This window comes from Leptinotarsa decemlineata, unplaced genomic scaffold (genome assembly GCF_025532065.1).
Source record: "Leptinotarsa decemlineata unplaced genomic scaffold, Ldec_3_MD MMD2_tig00000882_RagTag_RagTag, whole genome shotgun sequence".
Lineage (NCBI taxonomy): Eukaryota > Metazoa > Arthropoda > Insecta > Coleoptera > Chrysomelidae > Leptinotarsa > Leptinotarsa decemlineata.
Genome location: NW_027412556.1, coordinates 5,670,386 through 5,693,140, shown reverse-complemented (window position 1 = coordinate 5,693,140; position 22,755 = coordinate 5,670,386). Strand labels below are relative to the sequence as shown.

The 22,755-nt window shown below is 35.5% G+C and overlaps 1 protein-coding gene across 3 annotated transcripts; it reads right to left on the bottom strand.

The window, feature by feature from the left end:
- Positions 1 to 725: 725 nt before the first annotated feature.
- On the bottom strand, positions 726 to 22,129 carry LOC111513551 (ninjurin-A). 3 transcript variants are annotated; one of them, XM_023169784.2, is made up of 2 exons: positions 21,279 to 22,128; positions 726 to 1,251 (listed from the first exon to the last, which is right to left on the bottom strand). In XM_023169784.2, exons 1-2 carry the CDS (start codon positions 21,933 to 21,935, stop codon positions 1,087 to 1,089), a joined length of 822 nt encoding a protein of 273 aa, XP_023025552.1. In that variant the 5' UTR covers positions 21,936 to 22,128; the 3' UTR covers positions 726 to 1,086. The 3 variants fall into 3 exon arrangements, with proteins under 3 accessions (XP_023025552.1, XP_023025559.1, XP_023025544.1); XM_023169791.2 differs by lacking the exon at positions 21,279 to 22,128 and adding an exon at positions 8,441 to 9,396; XM_023169776.2 differs by lacking the exon at positions 726 to 1,251 and adding an exon at positions 15,164 to 15,544 and having other exon boundaries at positions 21,279 to 22,129.
- Positions 22,130 to 22,755: the final 626 nt, after the last annotated feature.

The following is a 22,755-nucleotide window of genomic DNA, read 5'->3' as shown; positions in this document are numbered from 1 at the left end:
CCTCCGTTATTTCAACATCTCGACACGTGTTTCGAACACCAAGTGATTATCTTCAAGAGGAAGATCTTCCTATTGTTACTCTTGTTTTTTCCGTTATGAACTTCTCTATATATTCATACTTGTCTCATGACGTCACAAGTTGCCAAACCCTGGTAAACTGATAACGCGACATAAACGTTTTTCATGCTCCACATACGGAAAATTGAAAGAAATATGGCTTCAGCTAGCTACTAATCAAACTACAGCCGTTGAAATCTATAAGCAGCTCAACAATTTCAACAGAAAAGAAGAAGTTATGCGAGTTAACATAAAGTGGCATCTGGTACTCAAGAAGTTCACAAATGGACTGAAATATTCGCAATGAACATTACATCAACGTTTTCTATCAACCGAGTGGACTAATTAGAACAACCCAGCGATGGGAACCAATCAGAAGTGAGCATTCTCATGGACAAATCGCACTCCCCACCCCTTACTAGTATAAATACGAGTAATCACATTGCTCCCCGGCCAGTTATTGATGAGACTTACAGTCAACATATTCAGCACTGAATGAAGATGTTTTTCGTTTGGTGCTATAAGTTCCTTCATGTCACAGCCTTTTCAAGTACTCTGAGGGAATTGTTCGAATACAAGTAGAGTCTTTATTCTCAAAAAACGAGCACTTAGGACAATTTTGGATTCTCGTGAGATTTTAAAACTGAAACGAAAACTAAAACAACTGCCAATTTTATAAAAAATATTTTTATTATCAGTTTTGATTAAAAGAATAATATACATAACAGCAAACACATTAAAAAAATAGTAGTCATTAAAAAAATATTGATCAATTATTGATGTGCACAAAATATTATTAATTGCTCATTATAATCGTATGTCTATTTTCATTTTGATAACTTGGGCTTTACATTACACTATTAAGACTCACACAACTTTAATTTTCAGTATTTTTCGTCGGTTTCCAAATATTTCTCTAATTTTTCAGTTCTAATGGAAACCTCTCCGTCAGAACACAACCTGCTCCAGTCTTACGTATCAACAAATAAATATTTTTCGTTTGAGCTATAAAACACTTCCAAATTTGGGTTATGCAGGATTAGCAACTCCAAAGGCCGAAATAAATACATTTATCACAGTAACTAAAAAAATCCCAATGATCGTGAAATTGTTTATTTTATTGGCGATACAGATTTCCTTCTCGTCTTTCACGTTGTATGTGGCGTTCCATATCAGTCCCACTCCAATTCCAATCTGAAAAAAAGAAATCAAACTCAACACACATATATTTCAATAAATCATTTTCAAAGAGGGCAAATCTTTGAATTTGAAAAAATCAAAATGGATATTACTAAAACAAATACTCTTTCCAAACACCAGAATTGCATCATTCTTCTCGACTCGACGGAGACAACCTGTAATCGAAGCCTGCCTACTCCCAGGGGTCGACTGATGCTTACATATTATAAACATATTCCGGAGAAGTGCATATGACATGCCCAAGTTCAGGTGAAAAAACCTTACCCCTTGCCTCTCGTGTATGTGAACCTACGTTCACATATGACATGCCCAAGTTCAGGTGAAAACCACCTCACCCCTTGCCTCTCATGTAAACCTAGGTAGACTGACATGAGGAAAGGGGTAAGGTTTGTATGACATGCCTAAGTTCAGGTGTGCACATGACCTGGCCAAGTTCAGGTGAAAAATGCCTTACCCCCTTGTCTCTCATATGAACTTACGCAGGTTCACATGAGAGAAAAAGGGTAAGGTGTGCAAATGACATGCCAAAGTTCAAAGTTCAGGTATGCATACGACATGCCCAAGTTCAGGTGAAAAACACTTTACTCCTTACCTCTCATGTGAACCTATGTAGGTTCTAGCGAAACACATAGGTACGTAGGTTCACATGAAAAGCAGACGGGTGAGGTGTGCATGTGACATGCCCAAGTTCAGGTGGAATACATAGTTCATATGAAATACATAGTTCAGGTGAAATACGCAGGTACGTAGGTTCACATGGAAGGCAAGTGGTAAGGAGTGCATATGACATGCTCAAGTTCAGGTGTGCATATGACATGTCCAAGTTCAGGTGGAAAACACCTCACCACCTTCCCCTCTCATCTGAACCTACGTAGGGTTACATGAGAGGCAAGGGGAATGGTATACACAAGATATGGTCAAGTTCTGGAGAAATAAGTAGGTACTTAGGTTCACATGAGAGACAAGGGGTGAAGTGTGCATATTAAATGCCCAAATTCAGGTGAAAAACACCTTACCACCTTACCTACGTACGTTCACATGAGAGGCAAGGGAGATAAGGTGTACATATGACATGCCCAAGTTGGTGAAATACGTAGGTGCATAGGTTCACATGAGAGGCAAGGGGTGAAGTGTGCACATGACATGCCCAAATTCAGGTGAAAAACAACTTAACTCCTTACCTCTCATGTGAACGTACGTAGGTTTACATGACAGGCAAGGGGATAAGGTGTACATATGACATATCTTGCCCAAGTTCTGGTGAAATACGTAGGTGCATAGGTTTGCATGAGAGACAAGGGGTGAGGTGTGCACATGACATACCTAAGTTCATAGGTACGTAAGTTCACATGAGAGGCAATAGTTCAGATGTGCATATGAAATTTCCAAGGTCAGGTGAAAAACACCTCACTCCTTGCCGCTCATGTGAACCTACGTAAGTTCACACCTTACCCCATTCCTCTCATGTGAACCTACGTAGGTATTTTTCACCTGAACTTGGGCATGTCATATGTTTGTGAAGTTGTTGCCGGACTTTGTCTGCAGGTAGCGCAATTTACAACCTACTAAATCAACTGCAGATAGAGCTTATGACTAGTTGGAATTGATTTTGTTTGTTCGGATCCGTTAGTAAGGGAAGCTATAGATTATGCTGTAGATGACTTCTCCCGATATAGAAGACCCCGGCACTCTGTCGAATGAGGCCCTCATGTCCCCAACCTGAACAAACTCAAGACGACGTGCAGGTGCTTGTTCGGGATACTCAGACGGTTCAATCCGTCTGAAATGACCTTCCCGGTACTAACGAGGAGCTAGTACTCCGAAACCGGTTTATCGGTTGTGTTGCACAGGTGCCTGATAATTTTACTTCAGCTTTCTGCGCGGCATTAGCTGGGTTAGTTGTTGTTTTTCCGTCGGGTATCTGCCACACGTACCCACAAAGTCGTAGTTTCACATGAGAGGCAAGGGGTAAGTCAAAGCGGATGATTTCACTGGCCTCAATCTGAACCTCGTGTCGTTGTAAATTTAATACTGTGACTTTATCAACGGAATCGTTTCTATTCATCAGAGCGTTTTCGTTTGCACATATGTTGAAAAAGTAGGTTTATTTCATTGGCTCACCACGTAAACAGAAATAAAATTTATGAAATTCTTACCGAATGATTAAAATTTTACCGTTATATGGTTTTGGATTTTTGCCTGCCATTATACCGGTTTCAAAGTATTATTGTTGTCTCAATAACAATAATATGTACACCAGTTTCTGTTCAACTCGATTGGAATGAAATAAAACGACACGTTTCGAAATAATTAGGTACGCCAAGTAGTGTTCAAATTTATTAATTACATGGTTTGTGATGTTTTACAGACACTGCATAATCTGATCAAAGGCTGTTTTTTTGACAACGACCAGTTTAGTACGTAGGAGGGTTATTTATAAAAAGGAATTTGAATGGCTTCCACTATGCCAAATTATTAGTTAACACCTGTTCGGTGGTTCTTGGACAAGTTTTTTGTTTGATTACAACAGCTAGAGAGTTTTTTTATTATTTTTAGGTGATGTTGTTGAACGGAAAATTGTTTAGAAAATATTAAGATATTGACGAGTCTTTGCCTTTCCTCTTCTCTTTCTCTTATATAAGTATGAAAATATTTTTCAAACTAATAATAATAATATTTATTTCACTTGTTGAACAGTATGAAATCATTACAATAAACATTTACATACAGTAACAAGGAAGACGTTCATGTATAACTAAAAACAAATATATATAAATATAAAACAACAAAACACAACAGATACTAAACTGTACATGTGAAGATAATTAACAGTTTTTTTATCGAGAGTAACTAATAAAACTCGTCAACGGTATAGCAGTTTCTTTCGATAAGATATTTTTTCAATTTTCTTTTGAAAATGCAGATGTTCATTGAGTCCTTAATAGAAACATCTAGCTTGTTATACAATTTTGGTCCAAGGTATAGGTGACTCTTCTGATAGAGGGAGGTTCGGTGAGGGTTCGCTATCAACAACCCTCTCGTTCTAGTAGCGTATGGGTGCTCTTGCTGGTTTGCGCTAAATTTTTCTTTATTCTTATGAACGCAAAGACACATCCCATATACAGTGTGTCTCACTTCTCATGGAAACACCCCCGTATCTTCCATAATATTCGAGGTAGAACGATGAAACTCTCAGGACTCATGGAAATGCTCAACCATCTGAATGGGGTTGGCCAAAGTGATATACACTGTCCGCCACTCGCGATGGAACACCCCATTTTCACGGTAAAACATATTAGGGGGCAAAATAGGCTCAAAATTCCTTCAGATTCGTGATCAGGACTACCAACTTACTACGAATACACTTTTTTCCTGAAAATTGATTGTTTTGTTTTTTAATTGAAAATGTGATTTTGAAAGTAGTACTTCGAAAGAATTTTGAACTACATAACATTTTTAGCCACAAAATATCCTTGTTTTTTTTTTAAATAATGGGAAAATGAGAATATGAACTAACATTAACCATCCTAAAAACTCACTGATTACATGTTTCCGTTCCTCTTACAAAATTACCATTTTCTCTCTTATTGAGAAGGAATAACTTTCCTGACAACAAAATAAAAAATAAATTATTTATGTAAAAACAAAAGTCGAGTTTCTCTTAAACAATTTCGTTTTGATGTCAAAACCAAAAAAAAATCTACTACAATTATTGCGGAAGATACGGGGGTGTTTCCATGAGAAGTGAAACAAATTCGGATTTTTCAGGACTGAAATTTTTTCAGGAAAAAAAGTGTAATCGTAGTAAGTTGGTAATCCTGATCACGAATCTGAAGGAATTTCGAGCCTATTTTGTCCCCTAATATGTTTTACCGTAAAAATGGGGTGTTCCATCGCGAGTGGCGGACAGTGTATATCACTTTGGCCAACCCCATTCAGGTGGTAGGTGCATTTTGGTCCAGAGGGATTCATCGTTCTACCTCGAATATTACGGAAGATACGGGGATGTTTCCATGAGAAGTGAGACACACTGTATATACAGACCAGCAACTGTGAGTATTTCCAGCTATTTGAATGAGCTTCTACATGAGTGTCGCCATCCTAAACTAGCAATTATTCTGACCGCTTTTGTAATATAAATACTCTTTGAGCAGAGGAGCTCATACCCCAATTCAAAATTCCATAGGGCAAGTGACAGCCAATAGTTGCATAGTACAGATTTAGGAGCACCTCTCTTCCACAATGATTCGACATAAATCTCAGTGCATAACAGTTCTTTCGTAGTTTATCACATAGTGAATCTATATGAGGACCCCAATTCAGCTTGTAATCTAGAATTAGACCTAGCATTTTTGTTTCTGGTTTGGCTATCTTCATATATTTTGAGAGTTTCGGTGATGTTCTGCATTGTGAATTTGACTAATACTGTTTTGCTGATATTTAGTGCTAAATGATTTTTTTCACCCCATTTCATTATTTTCTCATATATGGATTCTGTTGTTTGTGCAAGTGCTAATGTATTACAATCAGTGACCAGAACATTTTTATCGTCTGCATATGCAACTATATGTACCTTTGAAAGACTATTTAGGTATTGTATAGAGTCGTACGCATAAATAAGAAAAAGCAGTGGTCCGAGTATAGACCCCTGTGGAACTCCTTGCTTGCAGGCCAAGGACTGACTGTGAACACCTTGAATTCTCACTGTTTGTGACCTGTTCTCTAGATATAACCTCATCCAATCTTGGGCAATTCCACGAAGCCCATAGCGATGCATTTTCTGGATTAGTACATAGTGATCCACACAGTCAATTGCTCTAGAAAAATCGATGAACATACCACAAAATTGCAGTTTGTTATCCAAGGCTGTTACTACGTGTTCTATGAAATAATATATAGCTGTTTCCGTGCTTTCATTTTGCATGAAACCATGTTGGTTTGTCGAAAGTAATTCAAATTCAACCTCGACCTCTAAAACAATTTTTTAGGTATATCCAGTATCATCTTCTGGTATAGTATAGGTATAGTATGGTATAGTATAGTATAGTATGGTATAGTATAGGAGACAATATTAGATTTTAAGCAAGTATAAGAAAATAAAAAGCAAAGACTCGTCAACATCTTAATATTTTCGAAACAATTTCTCTTTCAAACATCACCTGAAAATGATAAAACACTTTATAGCTGTTGTGACTGAACAAATAACTTGTCCAAAAACCACCGAACTTGTGGGGACTAATGATTTGGCATAGTGCAGGCCATTGATATTCCTTTTTATAAATAACCCACCTACGTACTAAACTTGCCATCTCCAAAAAAAATACAGTCTTTCATCAGAGTATTGCAGTGTCTGTAAAACATCACAAACCATGTAGTTATTAAATTCGGATACTGCCTGGACGTGATGATATCAGAACATGTCGTTTTATTTCATTCCATTTTGTTCGAAACTCTTATTTTGTTATCAAGTTGAACAGAAACTTGTTCACGGATTACCGTTATTGAGAGAAATTGTAGACAAAAATCCAAAACCATTTAACGATCCCGTTGATAAAGTCGCGGTTGAATTTATAACGACACGAGGTTGACATTGAGGCGAGGGAAATTATTCGCTTGGACTTTTTCACTATTTTGAGTTATAAAGTCCGGGTTGAACCGCCTCTGGTGTTTTCAGTTATTCGACGTTTCGGCTTCGACTTTGAAAGCATTTTCAAGAAGGTATAACCACACTGTGGTCTCAATCTGCAGGTAGTGACAGGCTTCAAAGGTTTTGTGACTTGACGCCGGGGTCTCAATCTGCCTACTCCCCAGGTCTCGTCGCTGGTCAGTCAGTCGACGCTTAGGAGTAGGCAGACTTCGATTACAGGTTGTCTCAAACCTTGAAGTTCACAAACTGTATGCCAAAAAAATGATAATAATGACTATAAATCTCCATTGCATTTTTTCAAGTCCAATATTTCGTAGGTGAAAACAGATTTGTCGAAATAATAATAAAAAAGATCTGACATCTAAGGATCATTATATTTGGGTTTCTGGTATTTCTTACTACCTTTCTGAAAACTTTCATAATGGAAATGGTGAATACTCAATTCCTTTTTCGATAATAGGTTGTCCCATATTTTGTAGAACACAAATTGTGTACCTTAATAATGATATAATGAAGACAGTAAACCTTATGTTATTTTTGTGTTTCTGGTACCATTACTGCGTTTTTTTAATCGTCCTCATATGGAATACCGATTATCCCATATTCTGTCAGTAATAAACTACATGTTGAAATAATAATAATGACGACAAAAAGTCTCACGAACCTATTGTTGGCATTTCTGGTATTCGTCACTCCATTTCTGAAAACTTGTTTGGAAATGGTGAATATCGATCCTCTTTTTTCGATTACAGGTTGTCCCATATTTTGAAGGTATTAAATTGTTGCCGAAATAATGATAATAATGACCATAAATGTAACAATCATTATTTTTGTGTTTTTGCTACAATTGAATAATTATTCACTGAGATAGTTACAGTTCAAAACACTCATAAAAACTGACAAAACTTTTGAACTAATCTAATACTTATAAAAATATGAAATATTCAAAGTGTGACTAATTCAAACTCCTTACATCCCTGAAAATGTGTTACTCAGGGAAATCGAAAGAACATTTTACTTTCAGATAAAATAAATACAACAATGAAAATTAATTGGCGCTCCGGGGCGACTTCATTGATTCCAGTGGCGCATTTGCTTTTTCAGCTGCAGGAAAACCCGGAAAAACCTGCAGCACCACATCATCTGAAGATCTTGATCTAACAATGTCCTCTCTCTCATAAAACAAAATGTAGGGTGTCTCCAGAGGCTCCAATAAATTCAATGCATCGCCAGAACACTTCGTGTTCGAAAGAATATTTACCAATTTCTTCACCTTAATCTCCAGGTATCATTTTACTTCTGAATTATTTCATATTGAAATTTAAATTGAATATAGAATAAATAAAAAGCTTTTATCTAATTTCTACTTTGTTTATTATTTTTTTCTTTCGGTTTCGGTTTAGTAGACCATATAATCTTTTTGTTTTCTTTTTTCACCTACGACCTTCAAGGTATTTTGATTGTTTTTTCCACTTTTACTAATAACTTGTGTTCAATTTTAAGAGTTTTAATTCATTACAATATTTTGTAACTCACCTGTAACAACAAACTCAGACAGATTAATATCACGCTGGGATAATAGAAAGGGTGTCTGGCAAAACTTTCCAAGACGTATCTCAACTGATTGGCATTAGCTGAGAACAACGCCAAATCCATCATGCCCTGCGCCAACGTCTTTTTGTGTTGATAAATATTCACATCTGGGATTTCAGTGCTAGCCAGTGTGCTTCCTATTTCGTTGTCGAAAACAAATCCAGAAGTAGGAACACTTCTATCAAAAGAAGGGCTGAACGGCCTGAGAATGGCATCATTATGTTCCACGTCTTTTTCATCAACCAGAGTCGAAGGTATCAAGTTCGTGGATTCATTTTCGTTTCCTAATTTTGTCACCTTAACTCGTGGAATCCTAAAGTTTTCATTGTTATGGTTGAAGGAAACATTTTCAACCCCTGGTCGCGCAGTTGTTTCCCAGTTATTAGAGTCACCCTCTAGTCTAGAGTGTGTCGTAGGAATAATTTTACCGTTTGATAATGAAGACATTTCGGTGGTATTCCTCTCTTATCATCTGGCCTAACTGATTCTTCTTTGTGATTCACTTGAAATTAAAAACACTCATCAACGCACAATTAATTCTTACACCAGGTAATCTTTTTTCACTGCCGCATCAATCGAACAAAAACAAAATCAACCGAACAAAATCTGAAAGCGAGTGAAATGAAGCATCACAGCACTGCAGCACTGCCAATTATGATGATAAGAAAAGATTGTCCTGCGCATTATCTCTTCGTCAGATTGGTTTCCCGAATTGTTAATATACCTCCATGACTAGACGGAATAATTACTGTAAGACTGATTTTGATGACGTGTGGTAATTTCAGAAAGGAACAAAAGAAACTGAAAGTTTCCAAGAACAAATTTTCACAGTGTTTCCCACTCTCTTTGTGCTGTTATTATCAATCAAGCCTTTCAGACATATAAAGAATGAGACATTTCGCGGAAGACGCGCAGTAGTATTTAGCTGGTCATTGGTCGCTTTCACTAATTATAAACAGAACCGTTGTTTTTATGACTAACGCAATATGTCGGCAAATACGGAATTCCCACAAACGCAATGGGCACAAACGAAAGATTTTTATTTATTAGTAAACATTGTGTAATGTCAATAAAGCAGGACTTCCCAAGTATTGACCTGGCAATTAACACATGCTCTTTATTTTATAACCATTCAAATTATGTATATTTACAGTAGTCCATATACAGTGCATTGCTTTAATGTCCCCCCATTTTCTTTTTTGAACGGGTCAACTAAAAAAATTGAAATTTAGGATAATGAAATTAATGCATCAATACTTTATTTTGAAGTAAAATTGACAGATGGAACTTTCAAGATCGCGCCTGGGCGCCATCTGGAAAAAAAATTAAATGGAATGGGGGTCTTGTGATATATCATTTTGAAGTTCCTGACGAATACTTCACAACCCTAGAATATGAAGTCAATATCTTCACCTACTACAAAATGGCGGAACATTTAAAAATATTCTGAAGAAAAACACATTAAGATCTCTATTTCTAGAAATGTTCTTTTTTATCTGCCATATGGCAATTCCAACAACCCGATAAGGTTTGTTAAGTTATTTTTTGTTTATAAAAACGTCAAAAAATGTCAGTACGACAATGAACATCATTGTTCAGTTAGAATATTCTCATTCTCATTCGCAATAACAATAAAAAGGCGTTTATTATTATTTTTCAGTTTTCGGTTTTACTATGTAGAAAGGTACCATGTCAACAATCTCTAAAATGGTAACGCGTAACTTTCACGGACCGAAAGGATTTTCAATGAACGTTTTCCGAATCGTCCTATCTGTAGAAAATATTTGAGGGAACTTGTTTTCAAATTCATAAGTACCGGTAGTGTGCATAACAAAAAGCCCCCAGGTTATCCATCCATTACCGAAGAACAGCAAGTGCAAATAATTGGTGAGATGGTAGTAAATCCTGAACAGTCTACTTATTCCGTTGCGAATGTTTGTGAGGTGTCTCCTTCTACTGTGTGGAGACTTTTGAAGAGGAATAGGTATCATCCATAAAACAATAAAATGGTACACCAATTAACTGAAGATGACCCTGATCGACGAACAGAATTCTGCGATATCATGACGGAAACCATTTCAAGGCATCCTACCTATCTCCACAATATTTGTTTTAGTGTACATTTTTTTAAACGGCAATATTCACATACACCAACCCTCATATTTTCCAGGAAACACATACCCAGCATCCAGAAAAATTAACGTTTGGGCAGGAATATTGGGAAACCATATTGTAGGATCTCTATTTATTCATCAAAATTTAACAGGGGAACTGTATTTGAATATGCTGGAAACTACTGTTGACCCTCTTATCACTGAAATCGTCGAAGCGAATCCTAATGAATTCGATATGGATATTGTATTCCAACAAGATGGACCACCACCACATTACTCCAGACAAGTAAGAAACTATTTGGATATTACTTTTCCCAGTCGTTGGATTGGCCATCAAGGTTCTACAGAATGGCCTGCCCGTCGCCAGATTTGACACCTTTGGACTTTTTTCATAGGGCTATTTGAAGCAAAAGGTGTCTGAAACAGAACCTGCTTCAATATTGGATATACGGCAGAGAATAATAAATATTTGTAGAGATATTGACGTTGATGTGTTCGAAAATGTTCGGCGTGGATAGGCTGTTCATATGTCAAGAAGTTCAAAGCAACCATTTCGAGCATCTTATGAACTGAGCTCAAGCTTTTTACTTCATATTATGTAGTTAAATGTCAATGTATTCAGGCAATTATTAAAAGTTCTGCCATTTTATAGTAATTGAAGATATTGGCATTATATTCCAGGGTTGTGAAGCATTTGTCAGGTGCTTCAAAATGATGTATCACAAGCATCCCTTTCCATTCAATTTTCATTCAATTTCATTTCAAAATAAAGTATTCATGCAATAATTTCATTATTTCAAATTTCAATTTTTTGAGCTGACCCGTTCAAAAAATAAAAGGGGGGAATATTAAAGAAATGTACTGTATATGTTTAACAACAGCAGTCTACTTGTATTTATGGATATAGATTTAAAGTAAGAAAAAACGCTCAAAAGAAGGTGATACGGTTAAGTGAAATACTTATTTGCTGATAATAGTGGAAACATCACAAAAATTGAAATGACACGGTGCCTGGAAATCTAACAATGTCGCTAAAGGGTATATAGAGTGTTTATTAAACATGCGGCCAAAAATCAAGGGACTATTCCTTGGACTATTCTAAGGATATTTTGTCGTTTGATGATTTTTGATAGGGCGCTTTGTTTCGAAGACACGGGGCGAAAAAGAATTGCGACAATACCAATTTTGGTAATTTTAAAGTTATTAACGTAGTGGAAATTAAAGTATAACGTACACTGGACCTACCAAGTAATAAAAAATCTAACAATTCCGTCTAACAGGAGCATTGAAGCGAAATGAAGGACCAGGAAAGCCAATGACTGTAACAACGGTAGAAGTAGAAGAGAATGCGCTGACCATGATAGAAGAAGATCTAGGTACCTACCTCTACTCGAAAAATTGCAAATACTTTGAATATAAGTAACGGGACGATTTGGCACATTCTTGGAGATTATTTGTTGTAGGTACCCATACCACATAAGAGTTCAGGCACTTCCTCCTGCAGATTTTCTTCCACATATTGCATTATGTCAAGGGCTTTTGAGCACATTGGTTCAAATCCCTCAACTACTGACGCTTATTCTTCTTACCGAGGAAGCTAGTTTCTCAAGAAATGCCATAAGGAATTTCCACAATAACCATATTTGGGCTGAAGAGAATCCACATGAGGTGCTTGAAGATCGTTTTGAACATCAGTGCTCGTTAAAAGTTTGGGTGGGAATTGTAAGTGACTTCCTAATTGGACCGGTATTTCTGCCAGGATGTACCATTCTGGTGGATGTACCATTGGTTACAAGAAATGCAATGTGGTTTATGATGCACCAGCGCGTTTTAGGATATTGTCTCGAGAGTTTCTAACAGTAACATACTGAGATCGCTGATTTGGTCGATGTGGACCTCACTTATGGCCTACTCGATCACCAGACTCAAACCCCCTGGACTAATTCCTATGGTATCACCTAAAGTCATTAGTTTATTCTACTCCAGTGAAGATGTGGAAGATTTGATAAATCGTATAATTGCTTGGTGTAACGCAATGAGAAACGATCCTGGTGTTTTTGAAAGAGTTCGGGAGTTGTTGATTAGAAGATTGGATTTTTCTGATTGATTCGGCCGTTACTTGATGAAGATCTATAGTAATTTCATAAACTACACCTCACGATTTGATCTCCACCAACTTTTTTTGAAAAATATATATCACAACATGTTTCAAGTGTAAGGGAAACATGTTGTGATATATATATTTTACAAAAAAAAATTGTGGAGAATAGAATAGTCTAAGAAATAGTCCCTTAAATGTTTGCCGCATGTTAAATATAATCACCTTGTATAGACGATTCACTCACAAACAAAATTAAAATTGCCAAGACCTTTCAACAAAAAGCATTTAAATATACCAAGCATTTCAAACAAATTGAATCCCTTCGATATTAGCAATTGCTCGAATTTTCATATACACATTTATATAAATAAGAATCAGAATATTCAACGAAAGTCTTTTTTGTGAAGGAAAATCAGTTTTTTATCGACTTTTTTGGGTATTTTGTTACCTTCCACAATCTGAAAAATATAAAAATCATAATGGAGAACTTTATACAAGGGTAAAAAGGCAAACTTTTTATTTATAAGTTACTGTGTAACTTATCGGGGTAAACTAAAAAATTGTTAAGAAATGATACAATACTTATCTTAACGTTTCGGAGGCCAAAATCTGCCTCCGTCTTCAGAAATGGACCAAAAAATTCTAATATATTTACAGTTATTCCTTTTTGATAATTTATTTCTTTACTTCTTCGAAAGATGTCAAAGGAGTTTTGAAATAAGAAATTATGTCAATGTTGTTGATTCACAACTGAAACATTCGATGTAATACAAGGTGCTCTCCGATATCAATCTGTTGTCATTTCGCCACTTTTCAAATTTTTTCTTCAAGATGGGTAGCCAAGTACGCTCTATTTATAAGAAGCTATTCGAAATACAATTCTCTCCAGATATGAGATTATACTCTGATTTTTTTACTTACTTACTTAATTTTAGCTTAGAGTGAGGCTCATTGGTAATCATTCTTGTCCTATTCCATTCCACTCAATGTTTACCGTCTGATTTTAAAATGAATTCTGACAATTAAGATCCTGTCAATTGTCTATTTTTATGTAATCTCGATGTTCATTCTCACGCACTTTCAGTGGTCTCGAGGTTTCACCAATGTAACTTTTACCTCAAGAACAAGGTATTTCATATATACATATATAAACTAAAAAGTTGGCCTTTCTACACGTGTATGAAGTTCTCCATTATAATTTTTACATTTTTAAGATTGTGTAAGGTAACAAATAACCAAAAAAGGTCGATAAAAAAAAGAATCAGAATGTTTCTGTTAGTACCTAACTTCTGTTCGAATTTCTATATTTAATACAAATAAGAATTAAAATGTTCCCAATTTTGTTTTGCTTTTTTACTCGGTTGCCAGAAAAATTGTGTACGCAACGAAATTGAAGTTGAGGGTTTCTGATGACGTCAACTTTTTTGGTGAAAAGAGCATCGAAAAAAGTAATAAATAGTATGTTCATGATGAAATTTCAGTTGAACTTAGAGCAGCCTTGAAAATTGAAACCTTTAGTATTTCTTATACGAACAAACGTCGATTTCTTTCAAGTCATTTATAAAAAAGGTAGAAAAGTTGTTTAACTAAGAAAGAATACGTTTAACATGGGAACTAAATTTCTAGCAATGATATATCTCCTCAATCACATTAATTACATAAATTACTCATAATTTTGATGTAATTTTAAGTATTGACTTATTTATTTATATGTGTGTTTGTAAATTGTAATTTTGTTTTGACGTTGCTGATGTTTCATAGGAAACCCATGGCAATAAATATATTATTATTATTATTAATTACCTACCAATTACAACGGTGATTACCTAATTATTATTTTGATTTATTTCATTTGCATGTTGTCGTCAAGTTAAACAATCTAAAATATCAGGTGACATCTACTATCTAAATTGTTCTTCATCGTATAGTTACGTGGCACGATTTTTTTTTGTCTCTATGAAACTTTCAACAAATGAAAATCAGTAGAATACAACAAGCCTGTTTTTTTAAGAACCAGTCAAAACATTATTGACCCCACCGTAGCTGAAGCTGATGAATTAGGTATTGATTCTTTATACTATATCAGTGAGTATTTATTTAATTCAATCGAAACGAGCCCCATTTAAATCAGCAAATCAGATCAAGATCTTCAGATGATGTGGTGCAGTAGGTTTTTCCGGATTTTCCTGCAGCTGAAAAAGCAAATGCGCCACTGGAATCAACGAAGTCGCCCCGGAGCGTCAATTCATTTTTATTGTTGTTTTATAATTTCACAAACTTTATTTCCTGAAATTTTTTTAATATATAGGAATAAATCATCATAAAAATGATGCTAGGGATTCGATGAAGTCAGCGAAGGCCATTTCCACCTGGTTCTACCGGAGAGAAAGTTATCGAAGTCTTTGAAAAGGTGGTTGTGGTGAGAGGTCTGGGAAGCCTAATAGTTACAAATTCTTTTCAGTTGATTCATTTCAACATCTCAAAATAATTTATTGTTACCTAAAACAAAAACAAATCTACCATTAACAAATCCTAGTGAGTATATACAAAAACAATTGCGGTACTGGTTCAGTCAACCTTCCAGCACTTTTTAAATATCAGTCTCTTCATCTTAAATACTATTATTATATTATATAAGTAGGTATATTATTATTACAAAGATGTATGTTACGTGGAATCGGCAACACCAAAAGCAGAAATAAACACGTTTATAACAGTAACCAGAAAAATTCCAATTATTGTGAAGTTACTAATTCTATTGGCTATATAAATTTCTTTTTCGTTCTTCACATTATATGTGGCGTTCCATATGAGTCCTACTCCAATGGCAATCTGAAATAGAGGGCAATTATTAAGAAAAGGTTATACTGAATAACGATGGCATCATTATACTGTTGTAGTTTTTTCTGTATCTATCTTATCTGGAGATAATAAATGACAACAGATTTCATCTATACTAATATTATAAATGTGACAGTTTGTGAGGATGGATGTATGTATGTGTATGTTTGTGGCTCTTTTAGACGATTGTGTATACGAACAATCGAAACGTCGTGAAAAAAACTTGGTTTGGAATTTTTTAACTTTCAATTTTCATTTCTTGTTAATATTTATTTTTTTTATTTTCATGTCACGTTAATAGTTCAATTTTTTGATTTTTTGGTTGATGCTTGTATTTTATTTCATTTTAATTTCAGTTTTTTTGCTTAATATAATATTTATCTGATCTTTTTCATTTTTAATTTTTTTTACAGATTATTCCGGGGATGTCAAATCAATTTATATCATATTAGACAATGAAAGTCCGAAATAATGAAATACACCACGAAACATTGTCAACCACCTTCAAACAAACGATGAATTATTACCTGTAATTCCGGTAAAAACCTTCATTCATTAGAATTTTATGGTGTAATCTAGAGGTGGTTCATTCACGGACAAAAATGGTCTAAATAAACTGTTCAACATTAATCTATGAGCAGTTAACAGAATTAAATTGATGGTATCTGTGAAATAAAAACATTTTTGGAAACTACCACCATTAAAGTGGGTGCTCGGGATTCGATGTAACCGACGAAGGCCTGGCCCTGATTGACGAAGGTTTTACCGGTGAGAAAGTCATCGAAGGGCTCGAAAAGACAATAATAATAATAATAATATCGTCTTTATTATGTAGAGATTACAAATTATTACATAATTCGAAGAAATGATACAGGAAAATCTCTTTCTTGCTTGAACATCACGAGGCGAGATTTAGCCTTCGGCTACTTTTACATCTAACCCCCTGATGCTCATCTAGAGTTGATAATACCATATGGCCCTATAAATTACAAAATTAAAAATATACTAACTAAAAAATCAGACATTACCAAGTTTGTTCGACCAACATTTACCTACATTATTCACTGTGCAGATAGTAAATATTCTTTTATAAACTGTTTAAATGCTCTCAAATTTGAGTCCCTGTACTGAATAGGCATAGAATTGAAATGTTTGATAGCAGTGTAGGTAAAGCTCCTCTGGAAAGTAGCTGTCGAATGATGTAGCTTCGTGAGTACATTAATAGAATGTGTATGAGATCTAGGAAGTAATCTCCTTCGATTGCTGTCATTTTCATTTCTCATCATTTTATAAACATACATGGATAGATGAAGTCGGCTACGATTTTCCATTTTGAGCCATTCTAACTCTCTTAATTTTTGAGATAAGTGGTCATACCGACGTAATCCGTAAATGAATCGTACGCAAAAATTCTGAACCTTTTGAATCTTATATTTAAATTCATTATCAAGACAGGGACCATACAAAAAATCACAATACGTAAAATGTTCGAGAACAAGGATTTCACACAGAGTCTTGAGAATAAACCGGTTGCTGTAAAGAGTTTCCAGTGAAGTGAAAGTTTTTTTTAAAAATGCAATTTACATGAGATTTGAAACGGAGATCGTTGACTATTATTAAACCCAAGCTTTTCGCCGATTCAACGGCCATTAATGGTACTTCAGAAAACTAATATTTTTGACTTGGACGAATTTAATTTCAAGTTATGAGAGGCACTTTTTTTAAATATAAGTTCAAGATCATCATTCAGCAAATTCTGTATATCATTCAGGTTTTCTTTAGGAAAACTAATTAATAACTGCGTATCATCGGCATATGCCTGAACATTGCAAGCGGTTATGGATTTTAGAATATCAGTGGTATAGATAATGAAAAATAGTGGACCGAGAATACTTCCTTGTGGTACTCCCGCTTTAATTTCAACATAGTTAGAGTTTCTTTCATCTGATACTATCTTCTGTTTTCGATTCGTTAGATATGACTTAATCATTGCAAGTGAACTATCAGAAAAACCGTAAGATGGTAGTCGGTTGGGAAGAGATCTGGGCAGTATGGTCGGTGAGACGCTCAGGAAAATCCTTGAAGCACTGTAAGAGCGGTGCCCGTGCGAAAGTATCGATTCACGTTAGATTTGAATCGCTGGAGATTAAATTCATTAGTTAAAACCTTCTCAGCAAGTTGATTCCACATAAACGCAGTTCTCCAAATCAAAGATCTCTTAACAGTGAAGTCCGATGTGCAACTAATGTCCGTTGCGTATTTCTGATATGTACCTTTCTTGGAGGAATCAAATGTGACAAGTCACTTGAACAGCTTCCGTGAAAGTATGCATAGAAGAGAGAGTTAACTCCTACCTTTCTTCGATGTTTCAGACTATCAAGGTTGCAAGTGATGTTCGGGTCTCCAATCAGGCGGATGGCTCTTTTCTGGATGGAATTCAGCAACTTCATGGTATACGTAGGGACGGAGCGCCGTACCTTAGAGCAATACTCCAAAGAGGGTCTGAGTTGAGCTTCATAAAGCATCAAAAGTGGCTGAGGTGTGTACAGTTTCCTGTTTCGGGACAGTGTTCTAAGCTTTTGAGAAGCAACCTTTGCAATTAACCTCCCAACAAACTTATCGAAGCAGAAAAGAGAATTGTCTGACCTGACATTATTATATTCGGTTCGGAGACATTTATCTTCTTGAAGAAAGTCGTTGCCTGAACTTTTGTGGCATTGAATTGAACCTGGTTCTTTCACCCCAATTCGAAATTACCTCTAGATCCTCATTAAGATGTGGAACCCCCTACTTCCGGTGAAGATGTGCATCCGCAGCAGTTCTGGAATCCAAATGGAATGACGAGACAAGTGTGCTGTCGTCAGCAAGGCAATATGTTTTATTTTTGTTTTTTTTTTTTTCCAATAAGTATGACATTTCATCAGTTTCGAAATCGAAAAACACACTGTATATTTATAAGAGTCCAGTCGGTGCACCGACCTAGTTGAGTTTATTATTAGAGATATCAGTCGCTTTTATCTTCTGACAACAAGCAAAATGTTATTTTGAGATGTTTACTTACATATTCTGCGAGTCGTCTGTATGAATTGTTTTACTTAACTTTGCCTGTCACTTTGCCTGTCACGTCTTTTTGATTGCTCAAAGCGATTTCGCAGTACTCTTCGTTGTTATCAGATGACAACAACGATGGACAATAGTTCAGTAATAATAATAAAGTCCCGGGCTTAAGAAAAAAAGCGTTTTTTTTCAAAATTGACTTTATTCATCAACGTAATATCCATCAAGAGCCACACAACCATTCCAGCGCCGCTCTAACATTTCAATACCACTTTTGTAGAACGATTTATCTTTTGCCTCAAAATAGGCCTCAGTTTCAGCAATAATATCTTCATTCGAGCGAAATTTCTTACCGTTGAACATTTTTTTTAAGATATGCGAACAGCCAGTAGTCGCTGGGAGCCAAATCTGGCGAATACGGTGGATGTGTGGGACCAATTCGAAGTTCAATTCATGTAGTTTTGCCATTGTTTTGATTGACTTGTGATACGGTGCATTTTACAACAAGAATTCTCACTTTAATCGATAAACATTTGTACAAATGTCATTATTTCAGGTTATGCATTAATTTTAATATCTCTTATACAATACTGGTTTTATTTCTATTCACTTGTGGATTTTATTCTGTATATATTTTGTAACTGTAGTATTTCATACTGTTTATAAAACGAACAATTTCATTGCCAATATTCACTTGTTTTTTTTAATATGCCCGAAGCAGTATGAAGCATTGTGTTGTTTGTAGACTGTGTATAGAGCAGGACGTCGTTTTCAAACCAATTCAAGAATTCAACAATACTTTATCATGTTATTCCATTCGGTTGACCATTTTGTTCAAACAAGTAGGTACACTAGAAGTGTTTTTAGGAATAATTTGAATACATTTACGCATTCAATTGAAATGAGTGAATTTATAGTTAATTACGGCTGTTACGTCTCGCATAATGTGCACTGAATATATTATTTATAAAACAATTAAATAACCTTGAAATATTTGCGATAAGATCAATTTAAACATGAGCATTTGAAACAAACGTTCCTTATGATCTTACAAAAAGAGTTAGTATCAAGTCTTCTATAAAACACAAATCAGCAGTCGGTGCACTTTTTAACAAAATGAAAATTAAAAAACAATGCAAATTGAATAGTTAATCTTTTGCTCGATCTGTCAGATAGAAAACTGTACAACACATATGAAATATTTTCATATCTCTGTATATGAGCATTAGGTACTGAGTGCAAATGAGATCTCAAGTCCATCGTTATATTATATCAATTGCAATTCGAGTTAATTTCATTCGAAATAATGAAACGTTCAATCTCCAAATGCTCATATCTACAAAAATATCTTTACTTGGTTTCGACAAGAAAAATAATGACCAAGGAAATAGTCCGGTACTACATACGAAAAATAAATATTTTAATATATCTCTAGGCGAATCTGAGAAATCGTCAAATGCACCTGTGCTTTTCAATATGAATTAATGAATTCAATGAAGCTCTCTAGGGGCTCGGTGAATTATTAACATACCTTACTCAGAAAACCATCAGGCTAATGACACCAGTTATTGATACCGAAGTTGCCTAAAAATTATTAGTGAATAAATAATGAGCAATTTTACCATTTGAACTATTGTTTTGTTTACGTGCATTTGAAAGATATTGTAATGTCGATTATAACCTGGAATGAAATGATTAATTCTCCATTGAATCCATTATTATCTTTGTTTTCAGTAAAAGTTTATCGGAATTTCTTCTGTTTGTTTTCGATAGGTAACAAACGAGTAATAACACCAGCAATAACAACTAACAACCACAAAACTATGAATACTGGTTTGATATGAATGAACTCTGCAGAAAGTACAGTTTAGAAACTACCCAAACGAAAAAACTTTCAGAAAAAGTAAAAAAATGAAATGAGTGTACCATAAATTATGTACTAGGCCTAGACAGAATAAGTTTTCAAAGTTTCTAAACTTGGTGAACATTTTTCATTATTGTCAATAGAAATAGATTATTGAATGAGGTTTTCGTTGAAGGTAAATTAAGACAGGTTGACTTATTTTTGGACGTACAAGGGAGATTGACACCCTTTTGGCTCTAGAGCTTCTTGTCAATGATTTCTCATAAAAATGGTATTCAAAAACATTTCATATAATTTACAGTATCGTACATGAACGGTGGTTCTGGGAGCTATAGTGGCTTTAGTTTATATTTATCCATTATGGGATATATCATATCATATTCACATGTCCCAACTTCGAACTGTACCGGACCAATATCTTAAATAATTTGCTTTCCTCGAATGTTTCGTTTCCAACCAATATAACAGTCCTCTTAGCTACACTCGATGAAAAAATATAGAACATAATTCTAACATTCATAATTAAATCTAAAATAGCAATATGAAAACGTAGTAACACGATTGATTTGAAAATTCTGTGGCAAAATAAACTCCTGTTTGATGCCAGGGGGATTATAAAAAAAATTATGGGATATGAAGTTCCCTTTTTCCACTTTTTTCTACCTCTTCAATATTGAGAGTGTCGGTCGTTTATAGATGCCTTTCCTTTCTAATTTTTCAGATATCACTGATTTCAACCAGTCGCAAAAATGGACAGAACTCTTGAAACAACCTTATATTATCAGTTAAAAATATGAAACTTACTTGCAATATCAAACTCAATGAAATCAAGATGACGCTGGGGTAGTAGTAAGGATGTCTGGAAAAACTCTCCAAAACATATCTCAGCTGGTTGGCATTGGCAGAGAATAACGCTAAATCCATCATACCCTGTGCTAAAGTTTTCTTGTGTTGATAAATATTAACGTCCGGTATATCAGCACCACCAAAGGTACTTCCAATTTCGGGATCGAAACCAACTCCAGGAGTTAAAAAGTGGGGTCTATCGCTAGGGGGGTGAGGTATATATCCATCGGGGTGGTCCTTGCTTGTATCTGGATCGTCTCCGTCATCGGGGCCCATTCTTGGCGTTAAGGAAGGAATAAAACTAGGCCAATCATCGTCCGTTTCCTTGGGATCGTTCGTCCCGTTAACTCCCGGGGTGTCCGGATGCGTTGGATCTATCGTTTCCACGTCTGTCTTGGGGTTTTCATCTTTATTATCAAAGAAACCGTCGTCAACTCCTGGGAAAGGTTGAGATGAAACCTGCCTGTCGTCCAAGTCATCGTCCAGTTCGGACTCCGCTATCGGCGCACTTTCACTTAGTAAAACCATTGATGAATAATCATTCGCTTTGTCAGTGCCGTTTAATTTTCCTACGTTAGCGATTTGAGGATTCAGAGGAGCATATGAAACGTTCATTTTGAAAAATACAATTTGTGAACGGCAATAATGTTCACTGAAACGAAGTTTGTGTGTTACTGATACCGAAACCGCCGCTGAATAACATTCAAACAGTGTTGATAATGTTATTTTGATGTGCGCGTTGACTGTCTCTTCTGCAGAAACTGGTTTTCAAACGTGTTAATAATATACTACTGTGAATCAGCGGACCACGCTTCAGTGGAAGCGAAAATCTGTTCGGGTATTTCTAGTGACGACTGGGCGAATTGTAATTTCCGCGCGAAAAAGATAAGTAGGGTATTCCAACTCAACATTTCTTGTTGTTATACGTGGAATGTTAAAAAAATAAGGTTAATGTTCCAATTTCGGGGGCTACGTACATTCGATTAGCTATTTTTCTATTTTTATGGTGGTAAACTCGTCTCGAACATATGTTCACGGTTTCAGCTGTTTAGCATGTTTAGTTTGTTGGTGAGCGGCATAAAATTTAGAAGAGTGTTGCGTTCTGCTATCGAAAAAATGGATCAAAGAATTTGCATCAAATATTGTGTAAAAAATGGAATTGAGTGCTTAAAAACACTCGAAGCGTTGACAGTGGTATACGGTGATTGTACTCCGAGTCATAAAAATGTTTTCACAGAAGGTTGCTAAGATGTGAATGACGACGCTCGCCCTGGATGCCCCAACACATCAATAACCGATGAAAATGTTAAGAAAGCGAAGAAAATTGTTATGGAGAATCGTCGAATTACTGTTAGAGAAGTTGCTGAGGATATCAGCATATCGGTTGGCTCGTGTCACGCAATTTTTTCGGAAATTTTCGGCATGAAGCGTGTGG